Consider the following 21,871-nt stretch of genomic DNA (forward strand, 5'->3'; position numbering starts at 1 on the left):
ATCAGATATGATGCGTAAAATCTTGTGTTAGAGTCTGAAGCAATTAATATCTAAGATTTTGCTTTAAATAATCACAAATTATGTTTTCTGACAGTTCAAAGCTCTGTTTTTCATCCATATGAAACACTTTTGCTAAATGTTTCATTCAAAAGCAAATACAGGAAATTATTGTTTTCACATATAAATATAAAAAGATAAAAACAAACCTAACCTACATAAGAATGTAAGCCACATTTCACCCTCAAGGAAATGCTCCAGACTACCTGGAGCCTCTGGATGTTTAACCAAAGAGAGATGACAGGTGGATGGCATGTGGATAGTTTGATTGGGTTCTTTATACTTCAATGAAATTCAGCTTGTAGTTTAATTGTGTCCAGTTGTGCAATAATATGAGTGTCTTCAGTCACAAGAAGTCAGTGCTAAAATCATTTCTGCATGGAATGTGAATGGAATCTTTTTGCTCTGCAGGCCTCCATTAAAGTTAGATGGAAATCAGGTGTTGATATGATGCCAGAAGTTCTGATCAATGGAAACATCTTCTTTTCCACATTATTACCACTGTGTTATTTTTAGATGAGGAAATATTAAATTTAGCAAGTTTGTAAGTGCTAAAAATGACAACAAAATCTGTTCTTACTTTGTTTTACAATATAATGACAGATGTATGCATTTATATTGTGGTATATCTATGTTGTAGATCAAAACTCCTGATAACTCCTGACATGCAGTGCTAGAATAAACAGAGGTGCTCTCTCTAAACACACTCAGCAAGCAGGCTTTGGCACTTTTTGAAATTCAGTCCTTTTAGATGACCGTGAAGAAAGATCAAGGTCCTGATGCTGTGGGACAATATGCAAAAGAATCTTCCCAACAACTAAAACTTTACATATCAGTATTACTGTATAACTGATAACATCAAAAGGAAACCAGATGACTTCTACCATGACCACCTGCTCAACAGTGAGACAGAGTTTTGTATTCCACTGTCTCGCTCAGTCTAAACTAAAGTATGTAAAATTAGTATGTAAGAGTAGATAATGGCAAAGAGAGAGGGGTGGTTATACAACACAGTATGACTCAGGGGTTGGTAGTTAGAAAGCAGAAACATCTAATAACCTGAATTTTAGGCGTACAATCCTCACCCATTAAGGTTTAGACTGGAGGAGGGGGCCAATTTGTTGTTCCCAGTCCAGGCAATGAGACTGTACATTGTTGAGGCTCTTGGGTCCACCACGCTGCCATCATGAATTTTTATATGAGCTTCTACAAGTTGATGAGTTGGTGCAATTTGGAAAATCAGATGCATATTCTATAGCACAAATAACATTTTGCCTTCTTAATTCTACTAGTATTAGTCATCCACTTTCTTTAGTGCGACAGGAAGTCATCCAAGAATTCACATAACTCCATAGTTAGCTTGTTAGCATGCTAGCACAAGCTTGTATAACTCTCCAGGCCATTTGAATGTGACATGAACCACGAAATAAATTTAAAAAAAGACTGCGTTGCAGTTTGTGAGGATTGTTAAAAAGAAAGTATAGACTTTAAAGACAAAAATACTCAAATTACACAGACCAAGCAGAACAGGAAACAAAGAAAATTCTTTAGTTTCTGTTAAACATGTGACAGAGAAAATCATAAAGTGGAAGATATAATTATTATTGGTGTTAAATAAAAACTTAATAAGTCCATTTAAAAAAAAAAGAACTAAAAGAATGTTGGCCCTATTTCACATGCTGGGTGTAGTCAGAATAGGACACACCTCAATGAGATCTTGAAAACTATCAGAAAACAGACTGTTCAGATCAGTTCTTCAACTTCATTCCAACTATCCGAACATGATGAAGGGAATAATTACACTAATCCTCCTCTGTCATGCTGCAACTGCAGGTAGGAACATATTTATGGGGTAGCCTATATCATTTTCTAAATTATGTAATTACTCTACTAGAGTAGCTCTAGAGCTGAACAAAGTAGCTCATGGTTGCATTTGATCATTAATAAATGTGGCAGCTCAGAATAACCCAAGAGAACTGTATAAGCTAAAGAGATTCATGTATTCATTTTGTACCACAGAGTTTAAAGATAATCAGACTATTCAGACACAATGAAAACTAAGATGTTTTTATAGAAAGTGAAACTGCTCAGTGTGTGCCGTGAGTTCAGATTTATAAAGTTTGTTTAGTCATTGATGTTTTAAACTTATGTAAACTAAGCACATTATTTATATTCCATTATTATTAGTATCATTATTATTCTATCTATAATAAAAAGATAAGAGTTAGAGTTAGAGTTAGAGTTAGAGTTCTTTATTGTCCATTAAACTTACATGAAATGGAAATTTCTCTTTGGTAATGGCATAAAAACACACAAAGACAAACACATATCACACTCAACATAATAAATAAATAGATACGGGTAAGAATAAGATAAAAACTATAGAATAAAAACACATTACTCTGTCCATTTCACTCAAATATTAAAACCATATAAAAGTTACCATACTACTGCTGAAAGACTGTTTAAGGTGCACTTAGAGCTTATCTACACTATGTTACTTTAGAGGTAGATCTTCATTGAGAATGGCCACAGCTGATGGAACAAATGACCGCTTGTAACCATTCTTCCTTGTCATTGGGACTTTTAGTCTTCGTCCAGATGGTAACAGCTGGAGAGCACAGTTCAGAGGGTGAGTGGGGTCCTGATAGACTTGAAATGCCTTCTTTGTTAGGGCCTGTGTGTATAGATGTGAAAGTTGTAGTTGTTTGTGTCCAATGATCTTTCCAGCCTGGTTGACAATCTGTGCCAGTTTATTTTTTTGTTTGACAGAGAGGTGCCCATACCATGACACGATGTTAAATGTCAGCACACTCTCGGTCAGGGATTTGTAGACCATTGACATGGTGCGCTGACTGGTGTTGAGGCCCCTGAGTTTCCTCAGAAGAGCCAGGCGCTGTCTTCCTTTCTTGAATGTGTAGTCTACATGGTCTTGAAATTGTAGCTGACTATCTATGACTGTCCCAAGGTATTTGAACTGTGACACCTGCTCTACCTCTTGACCCTTCATGCTGATTGGCCTGAAGGTTTGCCCAGTGTCTTTATTGCCTCCCTTCTTGCTGCTTCCCAGCCACATCTCCTTGGTCTTGGAGATGTTAAGATCCAGGAAGCTGCTGTCAAACCATGCAGATAGGGTGTTTATGTACTGCAGGTAGGGGGAGCTGTCTGTGTCCCCTAGGCAGGCAATTAGGGCCATATCATCTGCATACTTGATGAGGGAGAGGTCATTGCTGTTGCATTGCAACTTATTTGTGTATATGGAAAAGAGCAGGGGTGATAGCACACATCCTTGAGGAACACCAGTGTTGAGGACTAGAGAGTCAGAGAGGCAGTTGTTGATGCACACACGCTGGGGCCGGTTTCTCAGGAAGTCCCTGATAAGGAGGACTAGGCCAGAACTGACTTTCATGTCACAAAGGCGCTGTAGGAGGAGGTGTGGTTGCACAGTGTTGAAGGCTGAGGAGAAATCCATGAAAAGAACACGGGCGTGAGTCTTTGGTTTATCCAAGTGAACATATATATTATTTAGGAGAGTGAGTGTGGCATCCTCCACCCCTCTGTTGGTTCGGTATGCAAATTGCATAGGGTCTAATTGACCTGCTACCTGGCGGGTCAGATCGTTGCGAATTAGACGCTCCATGCATTTGCTGAGGATGGGTGTGAGGGCAATGGGTCTGAAGTCATTATTGGTTTTGGCGTGGGGAGTTTTTGGTACAGGAATGATGGTTGCTGTCTTCCAGACTTTAGGGTAAAAGTTGCTGTTCAAGAACAGCTGGAATACCTTTGTGATGGTTGGACCTAGTTGGACGGCACATTCCTTTAACACCCTCCCCTTGAGTCCGTCTGGGCCTGGGGCTTTATGAGGGTTAAGCCTCTGGAATATGGAGGTTACTGCGTGCTCGTGAATAGTCATTGGGTCAGGAGTTAGACCAGCACATACATCATCACACTCTTTTTGAAAATCGTGGATGTCAAACCTGGAGTAAAAAGTGTTTAGGTTGTTTGCGAGCTGGACAGGGTCCTCGTCACATTGAGAGATGTGTCTTTGCTCCCTGCCCATCATTTTGTTCAGCCCTCTCCATGCATCTCTGGCATTACCAGTCCTTAGTTTTTCTTCAACCTTATCTTTGTAGTTCAATTGGGCCTTTTTTATTAGCCGCCTGACCTCCTTGGTCAGTTCCTTTGTTTCCTCTAGGTTACCCTCCATGAAGGCTATTTTCTTCAGATTTAGATGGTGTTTCAGTTCTTTACTGACCCACGGTTTGTTATTGGAAAATATTTTAATTTCCTTTGTTCCAATTACTGAGTGCACACAAAAATTAATATAACTGGTTATGGAGTCAATTAATAGTTCATTATTGTTCTCACAGTCATTAAAAAACAGTTCCCACTCTGTTGTCTCAAAACAACCTCTCAGCATGTCCACTGAGCTATCAGTCCAGGCCTGGCAGCGAATTACAGTGGGTTTAGTCCTCTTCAGTGATTGACGATACTTTGGAAGGAGGTGAATGACGTTATGATCTGACAGCCCCAGAGGGGGGCGGGACCGGGAAACGTAAGCACCTTCCACATTCCCATAACATTTATCGAGTATTTTGCTCAGTCTTGTCGTGCATGTGATATATTGTTCCAAGTTCGGCAAGTGTAGGGAGACATCGCATTTATTAAAATCACCTAACAGAAAAACAGGGTCGTCACCTGAGAGGCGCAGCGCTTTGTTGTAGCTGGCAGCTATGCTGTCTGCAGCGAGTTTGAAATCTGGACCAGGCACATACACCAGGATGACTGTTATCTGGCCAAATTCTCGTGGCAAATAGTGTGGTCTGAATGAAACAGCCATTAGTTCATAGTGAGGAGTGCATTTAGTGTCACGTACCGTGATGTTAGTTGCCCAGCTGGAGTTTATGAACATACACAGCCCTCCTCCAATGCGCTTTCCTGTCTGTGTTGCGTCCCGATCATAGCGAACTAAGGAATATCCCTCCAAGTTTATGTTGTTAATGTCATCGTTCAGCCATGTCTCAGTTAGACATATCAGGTTTGACTGTTTGAAGTCCCTGTCAAACTTTATGAGAACAGAAGGTTCATTCATTTTGTTCTGAAGTGAGCGCACATTGGAAAGAGTTACTGTCGGGAGAGGGAAGCGACTTCCCCTCCGTTTGATCCTGTTACGAATCCCGCCTCTTGATCCTCTTTTCTTTTTCTTCTTATTACTCCATCCATGGAGAAATATTCCAGGAGGGCTGAAGAGGAGTTTTGGTAGGTCATCAGAGGAATATCGGAGATTCAGTAGATCATCCCGAGTGTAGCGAAAGTTGGGCACCTGACAGTGAAGTGGAGTTTCTCTTCCGTGTGCGCTTACAGAGTCCCATATAATTGTTAGGATCCAACTCATTATCGCGATCTTGATCAGCATACTGTCCAACATGTTTACTTCACCGTATTATCACTTGTTTTCCACTAACAAACTTACTACAAAAGATAGACAAACAATGACAAACTCGACACACGCCACTACCGAGGGTCAGCACGTACGCATGCGCCCCTGCTCCTCCTGGATTGTAAATAATATGTATTTGGATCATTTATTCTTTTATATGTACAATATATTTTTTCAGTGAAATTGACAAATTTCCTAAAATGCAGAAAGTACTTAAATCTGTAACTTGTTTCAGAGTAAGAAATAAATGCAGTAAGAAATGTTTAAAAAGCTGTAACAGAGGCAAACAAAATACAGAAAAGTTTAAAGCATCTACAGCAGCAGTATTCTGTAAGATTCAGCAATCAGCAGATTAACTGGTGACAGATTAGGGCGTCTGGAAAGGAGCATCCACTAAAGGTTTACCAAATTTTAAACCAAGTAAATACAATGAAGGCGGTCAGAATATATCTGTCTCTCTCTCTCTCAATATATATACATATATAAATGTGTATACATATATATACATATATATGTATATATGTATATATATGTATAAATGCTGGCATGATGAATACAACATACAGTGTTTGAATTAACTACTTTCTCTTTGTCCAGTGAAATACAGGGTGGAGGCTGGATATATCCTATGGTCTGGATCTCCAAATGTCCCTGAATATGTAGTGATGGGAACTCTTCAGGGAGTTTTAGTGTATTCCATTGACATCAATGCAACAACACCAAAAGTCCCACATGACTGGATGAGAGAATTGATAAAGGACAATGCAGAACAATGGGGAGCATTTCGAGAGATTTTATTGGCTTACAGGCACATCCTCAAAGCTGAAACTGGCCGTTTTAATCAGGACTCAGGACAAACAGAAGGTATGTTACTGTTTTTTTTTATTGTTGTTTGTTTAGGCTTTTTTTGTTTTTTGTTAGATTTATGTATCTGCATCTCTTTATTTTCATATTAAATGTTTAGAACTGAAGTTTCACTATACATAAGGGACTGGGAAATATTACTGACTGGTTACCAGAGCAGGACTAACATTTATTACAGCACAAAAATGTTTGACTTTGGTTCATCTTCTTCAAATTCTACTGATCTTTAGTGTTGTTATTCTGGTTCTTTTGTAATCACTTGTGTCAGTCTTTCTTATTGTACATGTAACATCACACGTTTGACAAATTGCTCTTCTGATCAACAGATAATCAATGCGTTTGATAACTTAGCAATTTATTTATTTTATTTTAACTAATTGCTTTTAGTGTTTTACATATTAGCAAATGCTAGTGTGTTAGTATGTATGCAAAATTAAGATTGAAAATGGAAAGCATTATATTTTTCACCATCAAAAAATGACAAACTGATGAAGAAGTGTAAATTCCAGGTGATTCTTTGGCAGTGATGATTAATTGCAGAGCTAAAAATGTGACATGAATAATCCCTCATTTTCTGTCTCTCTCAGGTGCTCCCATTATCCAGCAAATTATTGGCTGTGACTGGGACAATGAGACAGATAAGGTGAATGGTTATATGAAGTATGGTAACAATGGAGAGGATTTTATCACATTTGACAGGGATACGAAGACTTGGATCACTTTAGATGCACAAGCTGCAGCCATTAAAAAAGAGTGGGATCAAAATGAAGCCCGTAATGCCGACTGGGAGGTTATCATCACCACAGAATGTCCTACGTGGTTAAAAATTTCTTTGACTAATGGGAAGAGCTATCTGACTAGAAAAGGTAAAGTAAAATGGTCTGATTTTCTTTTATATCTATTTCTCGATGTTATTATTTCCTTTGTCAGAGATGACTGTAAACATGAATATTCTGTCAGGTATCAACTCAAGGCATGTAACTTAAGTCTAAGTTGGTGGCTTAGTGTTGCATGATTTATGTCTTAATATGAGCACAAGACCAACCCAGCCACCAGGAAATATGTTGCTGTTTTACTTGTCTTGAAACTATTCTGAATTTCAAAATGAGTTCTTCACTGTGCCCGCTGCCTTTGGGGCCTTTGCCACCTTGTCCAGTGTGTTCTCCTCTACAAAACTACTTTTGTCCTCTTAATGGAGCTTCTTTAACTGTTTTATCTGTGTTAAGTCCGCTCACAGGTGTTTTGTCTTTGGTTTCACTTATAGTATACACAGAAGCAACTTGATTAAGAGCAGCAACATATCTGATTAGGGTTAGGAAATAAAACAACTTTATTATGGTGTCAAATACAAGCCCAGCCACCAGGAAATAAGGCATGTAAACAATGTGCAACATAAACTGTTAACATATTTTCCTTCTGACTGGGCTGACTAAAGTTGATGCAAGGTTAATAAAGAAAGATTTACATACAAACCATCTCTCCAGATCTTCCTTCGGTGTCTCTCCTCCAGAGGACTCCCTCCTCTCCAGTCACCTGCCACGCTACAGGTTTCTACCCTGAGAGCGCCTTGATATTCTGGAGGAGAGATGGTGAGGAGATTCATGAAGGCGTGGACCTCGGAAACATTCTCCCCAACCATGACGAATCCTTCCAGATGAGTGTAGACTTGGAAGTTTCATCAATCTCACCTGAAGACTGGAGGAGGTACGACTGTGTGTTTCAGCTCTCTGGTGTTCAAAATGGCATCGTCACAGAGCTGAAGAAAGACGCGATCAAAACTAACTTCAGAAAGAAATTAGGTAAGAATAAGACATTTAATGTATGAGACACATACTATATAGATTGCACTCTATTTTTATAACTAAGTGATAAGCTGTTTGTAAAAACAGCTAGATACATAGAAGCTAATCAGTAGATGTAAATATTTTCTAACCTGCTTTACCTACATGTTTGTTTCCTGAACAGACACACTCTCTGTGGTCAGCATTGCTGTCATTGCTACAATGGCCGTTGTTATTGTCATCATTACTGCTGCTTTAGGATCCATTGCTATCAAAAAGAAGAATGGTAAGAGAGTCAAAGAGCTGATAATATTCACGTGGAAAAAGGAGTCAAGAGGGGAGGTACAAGGCTCAGTTAAATTGTGTCTAAATCACAATATACTCAGTGAAGAAATAAGAAAACTAAAGAGAGATTGTGTTTATTTATCATTTCTTATGCTGGGAGTAATATTCAGTGGTAATAACTGTAAACTAAAAAAACATTTGTCCTTCCATTTTCCAGACAGAGACATTCTTGAGAGATCCTCTACACCACGTAAGCAGAACTTACACATAACCTACTATTTTCCTGACCTGGATATATTTGAAATTGTCCTAACAATGTTTTGTGTAAAGTCAGTCCAGGATCAGTGGACTAACAGTGTGTTTTGGACCCCTACAGCTTCTGACACCATCTCTCTCTGAGAGACTCGTTGACCAGATCCAGAGAAGGCAGCATCCTGCACTGATGTCACACATTTGGACATCCTCTTAAAAAAAACTCAAAATACTTTTTCTTTTTGCTGATTTTTCTTTAAAGCGCCAATAGGCTTCTTCAGGTTGAAATAACTCACAGAAGTAAGAAGAGCAAAAACTACTTTTTTATATGTGGATTGTTAGAGGGAAATTTGTTAAAGGGAACCTAAATGTGTTAAATTGTGTCAGTTTTGGACGTTTTTTAAAACCGATAAAAGTTTGAATATAATTTTGCATGATCAAAGCTTTTTTTCTCAATGTTATGTAATAATCAAATTAATTTCCAGAAATATACCAAGTGAAATATATTTTTATATTACAATGCATTATAAAATGTTTAATTAAATTATACAACTTTGTCTTTATTTTATTTACAAAATCAGAATCATTTATTTCACCAGGCTTCTTCAAATGGCGGCCCGCAGAACCGACTTCCATGTGGCCCAGCATATTGTTCTGACAGAATAAATGAATAAATATATAAAAATCAGAAGCCTTCAGACATTTCTACATTGATGGAATAAATTCCTACAGTAGTACGGACTTTGAATGCAACACTGGGTTACATAGCAACGTTAAACCCATAATGCACCACGTTGTTGTGTTTTGAAGATGTTCGAGTAGAATTAGCGTTCTGCGAGCACATCTTTTTCAACCCCAAAGGGGAAAATTGACAACGAAAACCGTAGATTTAACTCCGCCTGGAAATACTTTTTTATTTCACCGTCACATTCAAACGCAAAACCGATGTGTTGGATGTGTAATGAGTGTGTGGCGGTGTTAAAAGATAACAATGTGCGGAGGCACCACAGCGAGAAGCACCTAGCCTGATTAACATAGACTTTCAAATCTCTTCGAGATTCTGGTCTGACCAAGACCATAACGAATACGATTCGAAATGGCCTGGTCAACCCGCCTCCCTCGGGTTGCTACTGGTTGTGGCCAGAAAAGGCTGTCAGTGTTGCCAAAAAAAAAATCACAAGAAGTCGCTATTGGCTCTCTGAAAAGTCGCTAAAAAGTCGCTAGATTGCGTCATGACGTCATAGGTGACGTAACCACGCCCATATTATATATTTTCGCTCCTACCCGAGCCGAAATCAGCCGGCCTGAAGCTGATTTCAGCTTTAAACTCTGTAAACTTTAGCAACATTTGAAACTTTTCAGGCAAGAAAGTAGTCGTTTAGATCCCCAACATGTTAAAAACCTGCCAAAATACCGGCTATTTACAATTTTGTTCCGACGAATTCGGCGCTACTAAAGCTAGCCGCAGTGAGCAACGCACTTCCGGTTATTTTGACAAAACTAAAAGACCCGTTGCCTTTTATCATAGGGAAAGCCATTACGATAAAAAAGGTGCTTTTGTTTTGAAAACAGGAAGTTAACGTACCCTCGTTGTAGCTAGCTTGAAACTGCTGTTTTGACAGGAAATGACGGTATGCCGGGTTGCCGCCGTCCTGCAGTGCTTCTGTCTCGGCTTGTATTGTGTCGCGGGGCAACTGATTTGTCACTCACAAAACAAGTTAAATTGTCGCTAGATTCAGCCAGATTGAGCCCGAAAGTCGCTAAGTCGCTAGATTATTTTTTTTGTCGCCAGAGATGGCCAAAAGTCGCTAAATCTAGCGACAAAGTCGCTAAATTGGCAACACTGAAGGCTGTGCCTAAGCTTAAGCCAATCACACCACTCTTTCCTCTGACGTATGATTTAGCTACCAGCGGGGCTAACTGGTAGATTAAACTCTTACCAAAGCCAGTAGGGAGCAAGGCGAAAACGTCTTTCCTGTCAAGAAATGATTCAAGGGCTGTTCTTTGCTCGATTTTTAACGAGAATCTCCCGTCGAACACTTTCATTACAGCATCTACAGCAGTGTCAAAAGCTTGACGCTGCTCCATGTTGATATTGAATGAAGCGCTTCCGTGTACAATCCATGGGTTGAGTGGCAGTTCAACCACGTCACTACCTTGAACACGCCTCTACCCTGGGCCGTTGGCGCTGCTCAAAGTTGATTGCTTCCCGACAAAGTGGGTGGAGTTCCCATTTTTTCGGGAACTCGAATCCACCTGAATGAGCAGTTTGCCTGAGTAAGTGTAGCAGAGCCGAAGGTGTTGCGTCACTGCGAGGGCGGAGCCTGGGTAAGAAGCACCAGACTTTCTGCTCAAACTTTCCCAGGGGATCACAGGAGAGGGCTGCTAAAGTGGAGAGTTTGATTGCATGTTACAACAGGAGCTGTGCAACCACAGTGCGGCCATGCACAGCCCAAAGAAAGAGCTACAGCAGCATCCCTCAAAGGAGAAAAGGCCATTTACAGACGCAGAAACAGCACTGCATGCGAGCAGTCCTAGATGAGATGATAAATGATGACAAAATTGTGTGACAAAAAGTGTGACATCTGCCATAAAAAATGTTCCTCTGTCAGACACTTCAAACTTTCGCAGAATTGAAATTCTTGCAACAGATGTGTTTGAGATGCTGCTGGAGGACCTGAAGAAAGCGGATGTTATCTGTAGCAGTGGACCAGTCCACAGTCAAAACTGAGTTTTAACTGCTACTTACTGGTCAAAGACAATTTCTGAGTTGATCATTTCTAATTCTTTTGTCTGAAAATCTGGCCCACCTGAATATGTAATGGAGTAGCCCTGCATTACATGAACAGTTTGATTCAGGACTCTGTTCAGAAGTAGCACCGTTACACAATGTGTACTACTCTAAATCTGTAACTAAAAACCTTTCTGTTTTGATTGATATGGTTCAGTTAAACAGTTTAATGTTTAACTTCGTCCATCAGCAGAGTTCAAAGAATAACAATACACTGTATGTTGTGGTCTAACAGCACCATTTAAGCTGCATTAATGACGGCTAATGTCGAAAAAGGTCTAAAATAATGGAAACGGAGCATTTATGGAAGCTTAGAAAGAAGCCAGAAATATTCAACAAAAACTTTAAGATTGACAACAAGTGAAACTGTTCATGGTTTCAGTTGAGTTAATCAAAGTATTTGACTGCAACTAACAAATACTGATGATTAGAATCAAATGTGATATAATAAACCCCCAAAATAAAGTACTTGTACTGCAGTTTCAATGTCTAATCCAGGGGTCCCCAACCACCGGGTCGCGGGACATTTCAAACCGGGCCGTGAGATTGGAGGGGGGGGGGGGGTTATAATTATTATTATTATTATTTTTTTTTTATTTGAATTAAAAAAAAAAAGACATGGTTCATTTAAAGTAGAAGCAGGTTCCAGTTCAACAAGTTTTTGTTTTTACAAGGAAAGCTGAAACAAACTGAGACTGAGCCAAGAGGAAGAGACGCAGGCTGCAAATTTTTAATGGGTGAAAAAAAACAACAACATGAATAGATGTTTCCTCCTCACAGGTATCAAACTTACATGACAAAAGACAGTCTCAGTGCAAAGTTCCAGGAACAAGACAGCCTTAAATCAAATCTCCATGACGACAGAAGTCCTGAAATATCCAGTTATCAAACTAACGATCTGCTTCAGTTTCTCCAATATTCTTTCTCAAGCTTGTTTTAAATATATTTTTACTGCTGCCGAGTCCGACTTTTATGACCCAACATCTGGTCAAATTTTGCCCTACATTGCCCCTTTTGGTCACCTACATATTGCAACTTAAAAATTGATATTTTTGTTAAAAAGATTTTAAAAAGTCAGATTTTTTATGCAAAATTCAATCCTGGATTTATGGATCATTCGTGTCTCACAGATCCTGAAAGCATCCTGAACTGTCTGAGAGACTGAAACCAGAGTCCAGATCACTCCTTGATGTCATGTATCCACATGTTCTGTGAAAAAAGATCAACAAAGATTATTTTTTTATTATAAACTGTAACAATCTAACCAAATCTAAACTGAAGTCTAAACTGTAAGGTCAATAAATAAGGAACATTTCCCTTTGTTGCAGTTTTGCATGAGGACAACAGAGATCATTCTGGGGATAAAGGCCTTTATGAACCCTTCAGATCAGAGGTGTGACCAGAATGGCATGTGTGGGTGGCAGTTAGCTCATCTGGGGGGGCAGAAAACAATACCTGAAAAAAATCGGTGGAAAACCACTTCTACAACTTCAAGCATAATAATAATAATAATAATAATACAAATAATAATAATAATAATAATAATACAAATAATAATAATAGTAATAATTCAATTCGGTAATGAAAATATGGTCACATTAGCATAAATCATGACTGTCAATTTTGTTAACAGTGTGGAATTTTTTTATGATTTTTTTTGTGTGTTCACCAAGTAACTGCCAAAGAGAAGAAATTAAGCTGAGAGTAGAAATAGGAACATGAATCTAAGTTGTCAGGTATTTAAATTAGGTTGACGAAAGCTCAAGCTGCCCACACATGCACTGTATGGGCTTAAAGTAAACTCCCGCACAGCGTTGTGCTATTTCAATGGAGGAGGACTGACAGACACGTCCCCTATTCAAACGAACCAACTGGAAAGCAGTTTTGATGATTGTTCTGCCCCTTAACCCCTTTGCCATGTTGCAAATATGTCCTATTTTGGAGAGGTTTTTAGACCAGGACTTTAGGATGCAATAGCTTTTGTTTAACATGCTCCACATTCTCCATTGAGGGTTTAAATTCAAGTAGATACTTGGGGCAAGACATCCAGCCAACTCCAGCTTTTTATTACCTTCATTAAGTCTACATTTCAGATCATTATATACAACAAAAACATCCGAAAATGTGAAAATCGCCCTTTTTTTCAGCAGCAAGGGTTTAAGGTTACGGAGGGGGGAACACGATAACAAAAAAATAAATAAAGCTATCAACTTTGCAGATATATCCTTTTTTTAAATCACCACCTGCATTTATTCTATCAATACAAGACACAAACAGAGATAATAAATTGTGGCCTTTTTTCAGTTTTCTTTGGATGGACAGGGCTTTTCCAGGGGGGCTATAATTTACAACTGAGGAATGCAAGAAAGTCCTACATCATCATCAAGATGGAGAAGATTATCTGAATATCTTTAAGTTCACTGGCTAAGTGTTCAACTAAAACTGTTACAGAAGATATTGCATGTAAAACTAAGTATTTCTGGGTGGTTGCTGAGAAAAAACTTGTGTTGAAAAGGTCAGTCAGTGCTTCTGCACAGAATATTTTAAAAGATATCAAGCAGGAGTACAGCAAAGATTCCACTTCTAAACTACTAAACAGAGAAAACGAAAGCATTTAAGAAAACTTTCAGGTTAAGCAGGTTTTTGTTTTGAGGGGAATTTGATAGACTCTAACAAAACACCAGGGGAAAGTGCAACAAGGAAGAGATAAACAAAAAGATCCTCCACTGTGAACGCTCAATGGAAAAAAAACAAGAAGACATTTCTTAATTTTAGTCTGAAAATATAAGTAGACAACAAAAGACCTTCTTAACCACTTTTAAATCACTGCCATCAGGCTGTTATGAACCCAAACTTTTTCTGTGTCTAATTATATTTTATTGTACTTAGATTTAGATGAATGTTTCTGTCTCTGCCCCTCCCCCACTGTCTCCTCCCTTCTCGTACCTTCCAGGTGAGATGCATTTCATCAGTAATAAATGTCCTTTTACTTTTGTTTTTAAGAACTAGATAACATGAGCTCCTGAGCAGGTCGATTCTTAAAGCTATATTTATTCAGAGCTACAAAAACAAAATGAAAAGGATATTGTTGCTTCTCTTCTGTCACGTTTCATCAGCAGGTACTCACTTTTTGTCACATCAGTCATGTACCTTGTGTTTGCTTCATTTTTTGTTTAAATCCTGTGACTGGTGTAATTGGCTGTGTGCACATAGGCCTTCATTATATTACACTCTGAATATCATTTGATATCTTATTTAATACTGAACACTGTTTTCCTGCAGTGAAACTGACGGCATCGGCCACTGCGTTTTTTGGAGTTCCAAATTTTCCAAACTTTATGGGAAATACTGAGCTGGATGAGACTCAAGTGGATTTCTGTGACAGTAACAACAACAGAAGAATAGATCCACTTTACCTTGAAAGAATGTCCCTTTTCTTTAATCAACCGTTCTTGAATGTAGCCGATGGAGAGTGTTTTCATTTTTGGCCCCCTGTGTTTAAGATTAATATTGATACGCTGAGGGAACTTAACCCTGATGAAGGTAAGGAGCAGGTGTATGTTTCATGTTGGTTGTTACTATTCGTACATCCATACATCTGTGTCAGCTGCTGTCTGTTTGTCTTGCTCAGATGTCCACATCCTACAGGGTATGATAGGCTGTGAATCGAATGATGCGACTGGAGATATCGTCCCTTTTGTACAGACTGCTTATAATGGCGAGGACCTTTTGGAATTGGACCTGAGAAAGCACAAACATAATATTACATGGATTGCTCACAGTCCGCTGGCTGCCATCATCAAACCAAAATGGGACATTCAGCAAGAAGAAATAGCAGCCATCCAGAGTGTGATTGGAATTTGCACTAGTTTTTTACATCTTTCTGCCTCCAACCTTCTGCTGATGCCAGGTAGAGTAACACAATTCCGTATTTCATGGATAAAACAATGTTCATACATTTTTCTCTGACTGAATGTACACTGTATAAAAGTGTCAGTCTGCTCAGCACCTTCATTTGGTCCTTTTCTGTGGCATTACAGTTTGATTGAGCTCCAACAAGGCACCAGAGATTAACAGTTTAGCAGTTCATGATGCTGTGTTGTTACTTTCAGTCAAAGCTAAGCCTATGATACTGAGTACATAATTAGGAAATAAGTTTACAGATTTTTTTTCCTTGGGAACAGAAGCAGCACCATATCAGTGCCAACACTGTGATTGCCTTGCTGTGAAGCATAACAACAGATCTCCTCTCTTCTTCTCTGGATGTTTTTATATTTATTAAGGATGCACAGATATATTGTCAAACACCAGCATCAGCTGATATTCAGCTTGTTGACTGAAATCAATATATTGACAAGCAGGATAACATACAGCAATTAGAGTGGGCGATTTTCTCTTGTGTGTCCCAGTTGTTTATTTGCATTGTATTAACAATTATTTTCGTTAGGGTTAAAGGTTTGACAAGCCAGTGTTTTCACCCTTTTTACAAAGGAAGCTTAAATGTAAAAGGTTATAAGAATGCTTTGTATGAAGGAGAGATCCATCAGTGGTTTGGAGAAGAGCTGAAATGGTTTGACACTGTTCAGTTACTGTCATGATCTCCATTACATTAAAGGTGGCATATGTTAATTTTAGCAATGGGACACAATTGTCTGAGGTCTTACTGAGATGTTCGAGACTGGCTTTAGTCAAAATACTTTTTTAACAGTTATCAAATGCAACTTTAACTGTTTCCTTCTGTCTTGTTCTCTCTATCCCACCTTTTCTTTCTCAAAAAGATCCCTCAGTGTCTCTTCTCCAGAAGACTCCCTCCTCTCCATTCACCTGCCATGTGACAGGTTTCTACTCCAAAAGGGTCTTGATATTCTGGAGGAGAGATGGAGAGGAGATTCACGAGGATGTGGAACATGGAGAGATCCTTCCCAATAACGATGGGACCTTCCAGATGAGTGTTAAAATGAGCGTTTCGTCAACCTCACCTGAAGACTGGGAGAGGTACGACTGTGTGTTTCAGTCCGCTGACACTAAAAAAACCATCACAGTCAGACTGGAAAAAGCAGCGATCAGGAGCAACAGGGGTACGTTAGAGCAAAGGACTTCATAAATGTAACATTTTCTTCTCTATGCTGTTATAGAAATAAAGTATTACTCTTTTATTTTAGTTCTAGTTTCTCCCTCAAGGATCTCTGCTTCTACAATCATTGCAATTGTTGAGGGGCTGCTGCTGCTGGTGCTGGTGGTCTGCATCATTGGATTCTTTCTTTGGAGAAGGCATCTTAACGGTACACATAATAGATTCAAAGATTCGAAAAGCTTTATTTATCCCAAGGAAAATTGCTGTGCAACAGTTAAGGTACAAGGGGGAAAGTACTAAAGTAAAGTAAAATAACATCAAATAAAGCTAAGTAACTGAATACAATAACACATTTATCTATTTACAGCTTGGTTTCTAACTTAACATTCACAAAAAAGTATGTGAATCATTTTTCCTATTGTAATCTCTTATCTGTATTTCCGGGTTAAGACCTGCAAACAGTAAGTCAGATAAACAGATTAATGACACTTTGATCATATCATATCATCAATTACTTAAAGGGGAACTCCGGGGCATTTGAAGCGTGTTTCCATTGCTAGGGGTTGTCAAATAGTGATAGTATGACACAGAGAGATGCGTATCTGCGCTCCCTGTGTGGAGATTGCTCTGTCCGCACAGCATGTCATGCGAGGCTAATACGTGGTGGCTAAGGGGCAAGTGCTAACCCTTCCACGTAAAACAACAACTTGCACACTGCAGAAACGTCACACCACTTTATAACCCATCCGACAATAAAGTCACAAGCCTTACCATCAAAACCATATGCATGGTTCTCACATTACTGGCATGGGGACGTTCAAGTATTTAAAACATTACAAAAATATTAATGGGTATGTATTGTTGTAATGTTTTAAATACTTGAACGCAGTTTTTCTAGAGAATATAATTGTTTTGTATATGGGATTATTCTCCATCGACTCTTCTGGGCTTTCACATGCGCGAGCCTACAACCAGCCGGTGAGTTACATGCTGTTTATAAAGTTGTTTTGTAACGTCCCCATGCCAGTAATGTGAGAACCATGCATATGGTTTTGATGGTAAGGCTTGTGACTTTATTGTCGGATGGGTTATAAAGTGGTGTGACGTTTCTGCAGTGTGCAAGTTGTTGTTTTACGTGGAAGGGTTAGCAGTTGCCCCTTAGCCACCACGTATTAGCCTCGCATGACACGCTGTGCGAACAGAGCGATCTCCACACTGGGAGCGCAGATACGCATCTCTCTGTGTCATACTAGCATTATTTGACAACCTCTGACAATGGAAACACGCTTCAAATGCCCCGGAGTTCCCCTTTAAATGTGAATATTTGTAATAGCTCAGTTCTTTCTAGTTGTGTCTTTATTGTCTTTATTAAAATCTTGTTTTGTTTCATGCTTGTAGCCTCAGATCCCTCAGAGATAGAAATGCAGATGGAAGCATTCACAGTGAGTACTCCATCGTGAAAGTTTTTTTTTTCTTTCTATGAAATCAAATCACTGTACATGATTTACTGAAACCCTTTTTAGACATGAGATTCACAAGATGGGCTGCACAATGGTGTGGTGGTAGTGTGCATGTTTGTGTGTCTCGTTTGTCTTTGTGTGGCCCTGTGATGGACTGGCGACCTGCCCAGGGTGTACACTCCCTCTCCCCCAATGACTGTGCTTCTGGGCAGTTGTAGAAGCAACAAACGGATTCATTCAGTTATCTTGCATATGAATTTGCAGATAAGAAAGAAAATCTTCAAACATTATTTTCTCCACTTCATTAGGATCTGAGAAAACACACTCAGATGTTGCATCTATAAACCTAAGGGGAGCAATTGTGTAGCAAAGATTTGGTTAAAGTTGTCATTTATTGATTCAAAACATTATCTGTCAGATTAATCTGAAAAGCAGCAAATTTACAACTTTCCTCTGGCTGCTGATTCCTTAATGTGACTGCAGCCATTCAGACTTGCACCATGCAGATGGTGATTTCTAAGTGTTACAAGGTCCAACCTTCCAAGATAACTTGTTACTGTTTTGTACCGAAAAAGTTGTTCATTCAGTCATGATGCATGTTTAGGATCAAAGACCAAAATCAAAAATAAATCAATATATGAGGAAATAAATCATTAAAATAGATAAATGATCAATTAAATACATGTGTTTTCATATTTTCCATTTATCTTTCAATTTATTTTTTACTTACTTTATATTTTTTTCCAGATTTATTTTTATTTCCACATTTATATATTTATTGATTTACACATATATTCATCAATTTAGATTCACTTTTCCACATTTCCTAATCTGCACATGTTTATTTTCACACTTTTCAACATTATTTCTTTAGTATGTAATAAGGTGGGCATTACCAACCTTGGACTAAACTAAAGCATGATTGGTCATCTACGAGCAACACCGTCAACCAATCAGCTCTCAACATATCCACATGAAACCAGCTTATTAAATTAGCTCTGGCCTACTTTCTTATGAGAGACAATGGCCTCCTGTTAGGAGATTGCTGGTGAACTAAGGGAAATTGTTGATTTAGCTCAGAATAATCCTAGATTCTTGATCTTCGATAGTTTAGTTTCCATCAGATTAATAGAACGCAGCTTTTTTCAATAAGAGGATTCATCCACAGAGAAGATTGTGGTATGTGACAGGATGGAGTCCTCTCCTCTGGCCCTGCATATATGAGCAGATGCATTTGTCAGTGTGCGTCTGTAGGTAGGCTGCAGTGGCTGTCATTCTCAAACTGTCATTTTAAAGAGGTTTTTACTATGGATTCACGTCTGTTGGTGTGCTTTTGAATCTGTGTACTTTGCACTTATCTTTCATTTCTTGGGGGTCCAAACATAACCAGGTGGGATGTTTGGGCAATATTAACTTTTAAAAAGAACCATTTGTAATTCAAATGAATACATACATCCCCTTTGTCGCCACACATAGGAAAAAAAGAAGGCTGGAGCTATGATTATTTTGGCATAATTGTATATACTAGGGCCGAGCGAGTTAACTCGTTATTATCGCGTTAACTCGCTAATTATTTAACGCTGATAAATATTTTATCGCGCATTAGCAGGTTTTATTATTTATTTTATTATTGTAAAAGTCTGTTGCTCACAGGCTTTTATTTTGTAAAAGTCTGTTGCTGTCTGCTATGGAACCAGAAAAGAAAGTAATCGGCGGATCCACCAAACATGGAGAAGGGTACGGAACTTTTACTCGGCCATTTTCATTTTAAAGTTCTTCCAGACAGCGGAGTCGACAGAACCAAAGTAATCTGTAAACACTGCCAAGTTGAATTGTCTTCTCAGCGTAGTAGTTCCAGTCTAAAATATCACTTAAAGGCAAAACACACAACTGATAGCAGCAAGTCATTCAAGGAAACAGACAGTGGAGCGAGGCTTCTACATAAAAACTACAGAAAGATGCTGATGTTAAAAGTGTGTTTGCACAACAAATGTTATGGCACTTTCATTCATATGGCAGCACATTTAAAATAAAACTAAATGCTAAAAGCTATACACTACTTTTGGATTCATTTTTGGATTTTGCGTACAAATGCAATTAATCGTGATTAATCAGGGAAATCATGTGATTAATTAGATTAAACATTTTTGCCCAGCCATATTATATACGTATAAATAAACCTTTCATCACAACGTAACCAGGGTTGGGAAGAACTGTGACAGGCAATAATATTCAACCTAAAATAGTACTATTGGCACAATAAGTGTTCAAATATCTCACCCCTAACACATTCTATCCAAATGAAAACATATTCTTCGGTTAGAAAGTTGAGAATAAAAGCAAGAAATGCAACCATACAGTGATGCCAAATAAGAATTCCGAGCATCTGACCAATGATAAAATGTCCATTTCCATCTGTGTCTCAACAGGCTTCAAGTGAAGACAACAGTGAACTCCAAATGAAATAATGATGGGAGTAAAACTGGTATTTTTTTTGTGTGGACGACCAAAAGAAGAGGCAAGCTGACTGTAAAATGACACCATTGGTCAGCCAGCTGACTGGAGGAATTTTACCCCTCACAGTTCATCATTTTATGTATAAATGTTGTGCATAAATATGATGGTGCAACCTCTCTTTAAGGTTAAAACTATACTTTAACTTTTTTTCTTCAACATTTTCATTTAAAAAATCAGTATATGAAAAACAAAAGTCATCTTTTGATTTACAAAACATGTATGTTAATAGAGCTGATATATTTCCTCTGATTAAGGTAAGACTGTAATAATGAAGTTAATAATTGATTTATTGCCCCCAGAAGTTGCCCCTTTGTCATTTTAATCAATTGTAACATTATTATAATAAGTCACATTAACCCACTGAATCACAGATAAAGGTACACATCAGTGTAATCACAGTAATCCTTTTTAGCTTGTCGGAGCCATGTTTAATTTTTATTTTGTGAAGTTTTCCCTCAACCACTGGGGGTTGTATTTCATTTCTTGCATTCTACCTGAGGCTGAAGCTGGCCCGGGGTCATGCTGGGTTATTTGAGGTCAACTGTCATGTTACTCAGGTGTTGCTGATTGGAAGGGGCAAACAGTTTTCCAATGTGCTCGGTTTAAGTTTTTTTTGCTTTGTTTAATGGAAATGGAAATAAATCGCTGATATGATGTGAAACACAAAGTAGGAGTCTCGTTGTGATTTATACCTGAGTTCACATAAAAACATTGCCTACCAGCAAACAATACATGTATTACTCTATTCATGGGTACCAGTGATGTCACGTCTCTTGTTAAATGCAGACGCATCAGTTTGTTACATTAATCCAGGAAGTCTACCCCATACATTTGAAGTGAAGGTAATTGAAGGTCAGGAATTTGAATTTGCCTATTTTGAACGAGTATTTTGAATGAAGGGGAAAAGGCTTTATTACATTGTTGAATTGAATATGTGTGCATTTTAAATTGTACTTTATACAGAAGTTTTCATAAGACAGCCATCCTCCATGATCATTTATTTAGGTCATTCATACAGTTTGCCCTCTAACTGACAAACTGCAACAGCTATGGCTGTTGTCCTCTATGGGCACAGGTGGTTGTAGAGGAAGCAAGGGGTGTCTTTATTTTTAGATTCATTCATCTCACATTAAACAATCAAACATCATGCTTTTCTGCCCAGGAAATACAACTGTTTATCAGCAGTATAAAGATGATGATTCCTACAGAGCTAATCTTTATTGTTTTTGGGTTGCTGCAGGTAGCCTATATTGCTGCAGTGAGCTATCTTTTGCTAGCTATTGTTCATTCACAGTCAATCACATCAGTTGTTGACTTTATTACACCATTTGATGTCTAAATCAGGTCTGT

General features: G+C 38.4%; 1 protein-coding gene across 1 annotated transcript; it reads left to right on the forward strand.

The window, feature by feature from the left end:
* The first annotated feature begins 1,808 nt into the window (after positions 1-1,808).
* Positions 1,809-21,188, forward strand: LOC142367370 (uncharacterized). The gene is made up of 14 exons (XM_075449341.1): positions 1,809-1,890; positions 6,095-6,361; positions 6,949-7,227; positions 7,846-8,160; positions 8,327-8,428; positions 8,645-8,677; positions 14,360-14,423; positions 14,498-14,589; positions 14,753-15,013; positions 15,102-15,380; positions 16,249-16,548; positions 16,633-16,752; positions 17,943-17,986; positions 20,434-21,188. The coding sequence occupies exons 1-14, from the start codon at positions 1,839-1,841 to the stop codon at positions 20,470-20,472; spliced, it is 2,247 nt and encodes a 748-aa protein (XP_075305456.1). The 5' UTR covers positions 1,809-1,838; the 3' UTR covers positions 20,473-21,188.
* Positions 21,189-21,871: the final 683 nt, after the last annotated feature.

This window comes from Odontesthes bonariensis, chromosome 18 (assembly GCF_027942865.1).
Source record: "Odontesthes bonariensis isolate fOdoBon6 chromosome 18, fOdoBon6.hap1, whole genome shotgun sequence".
NCBI classification, from domain to species: Eukaryota; Metazoa; Chordata; class Actinopteri; order Atheriniformes; family Atherinopsidae; genus Odontesthes; species Odontesthes bonariensis.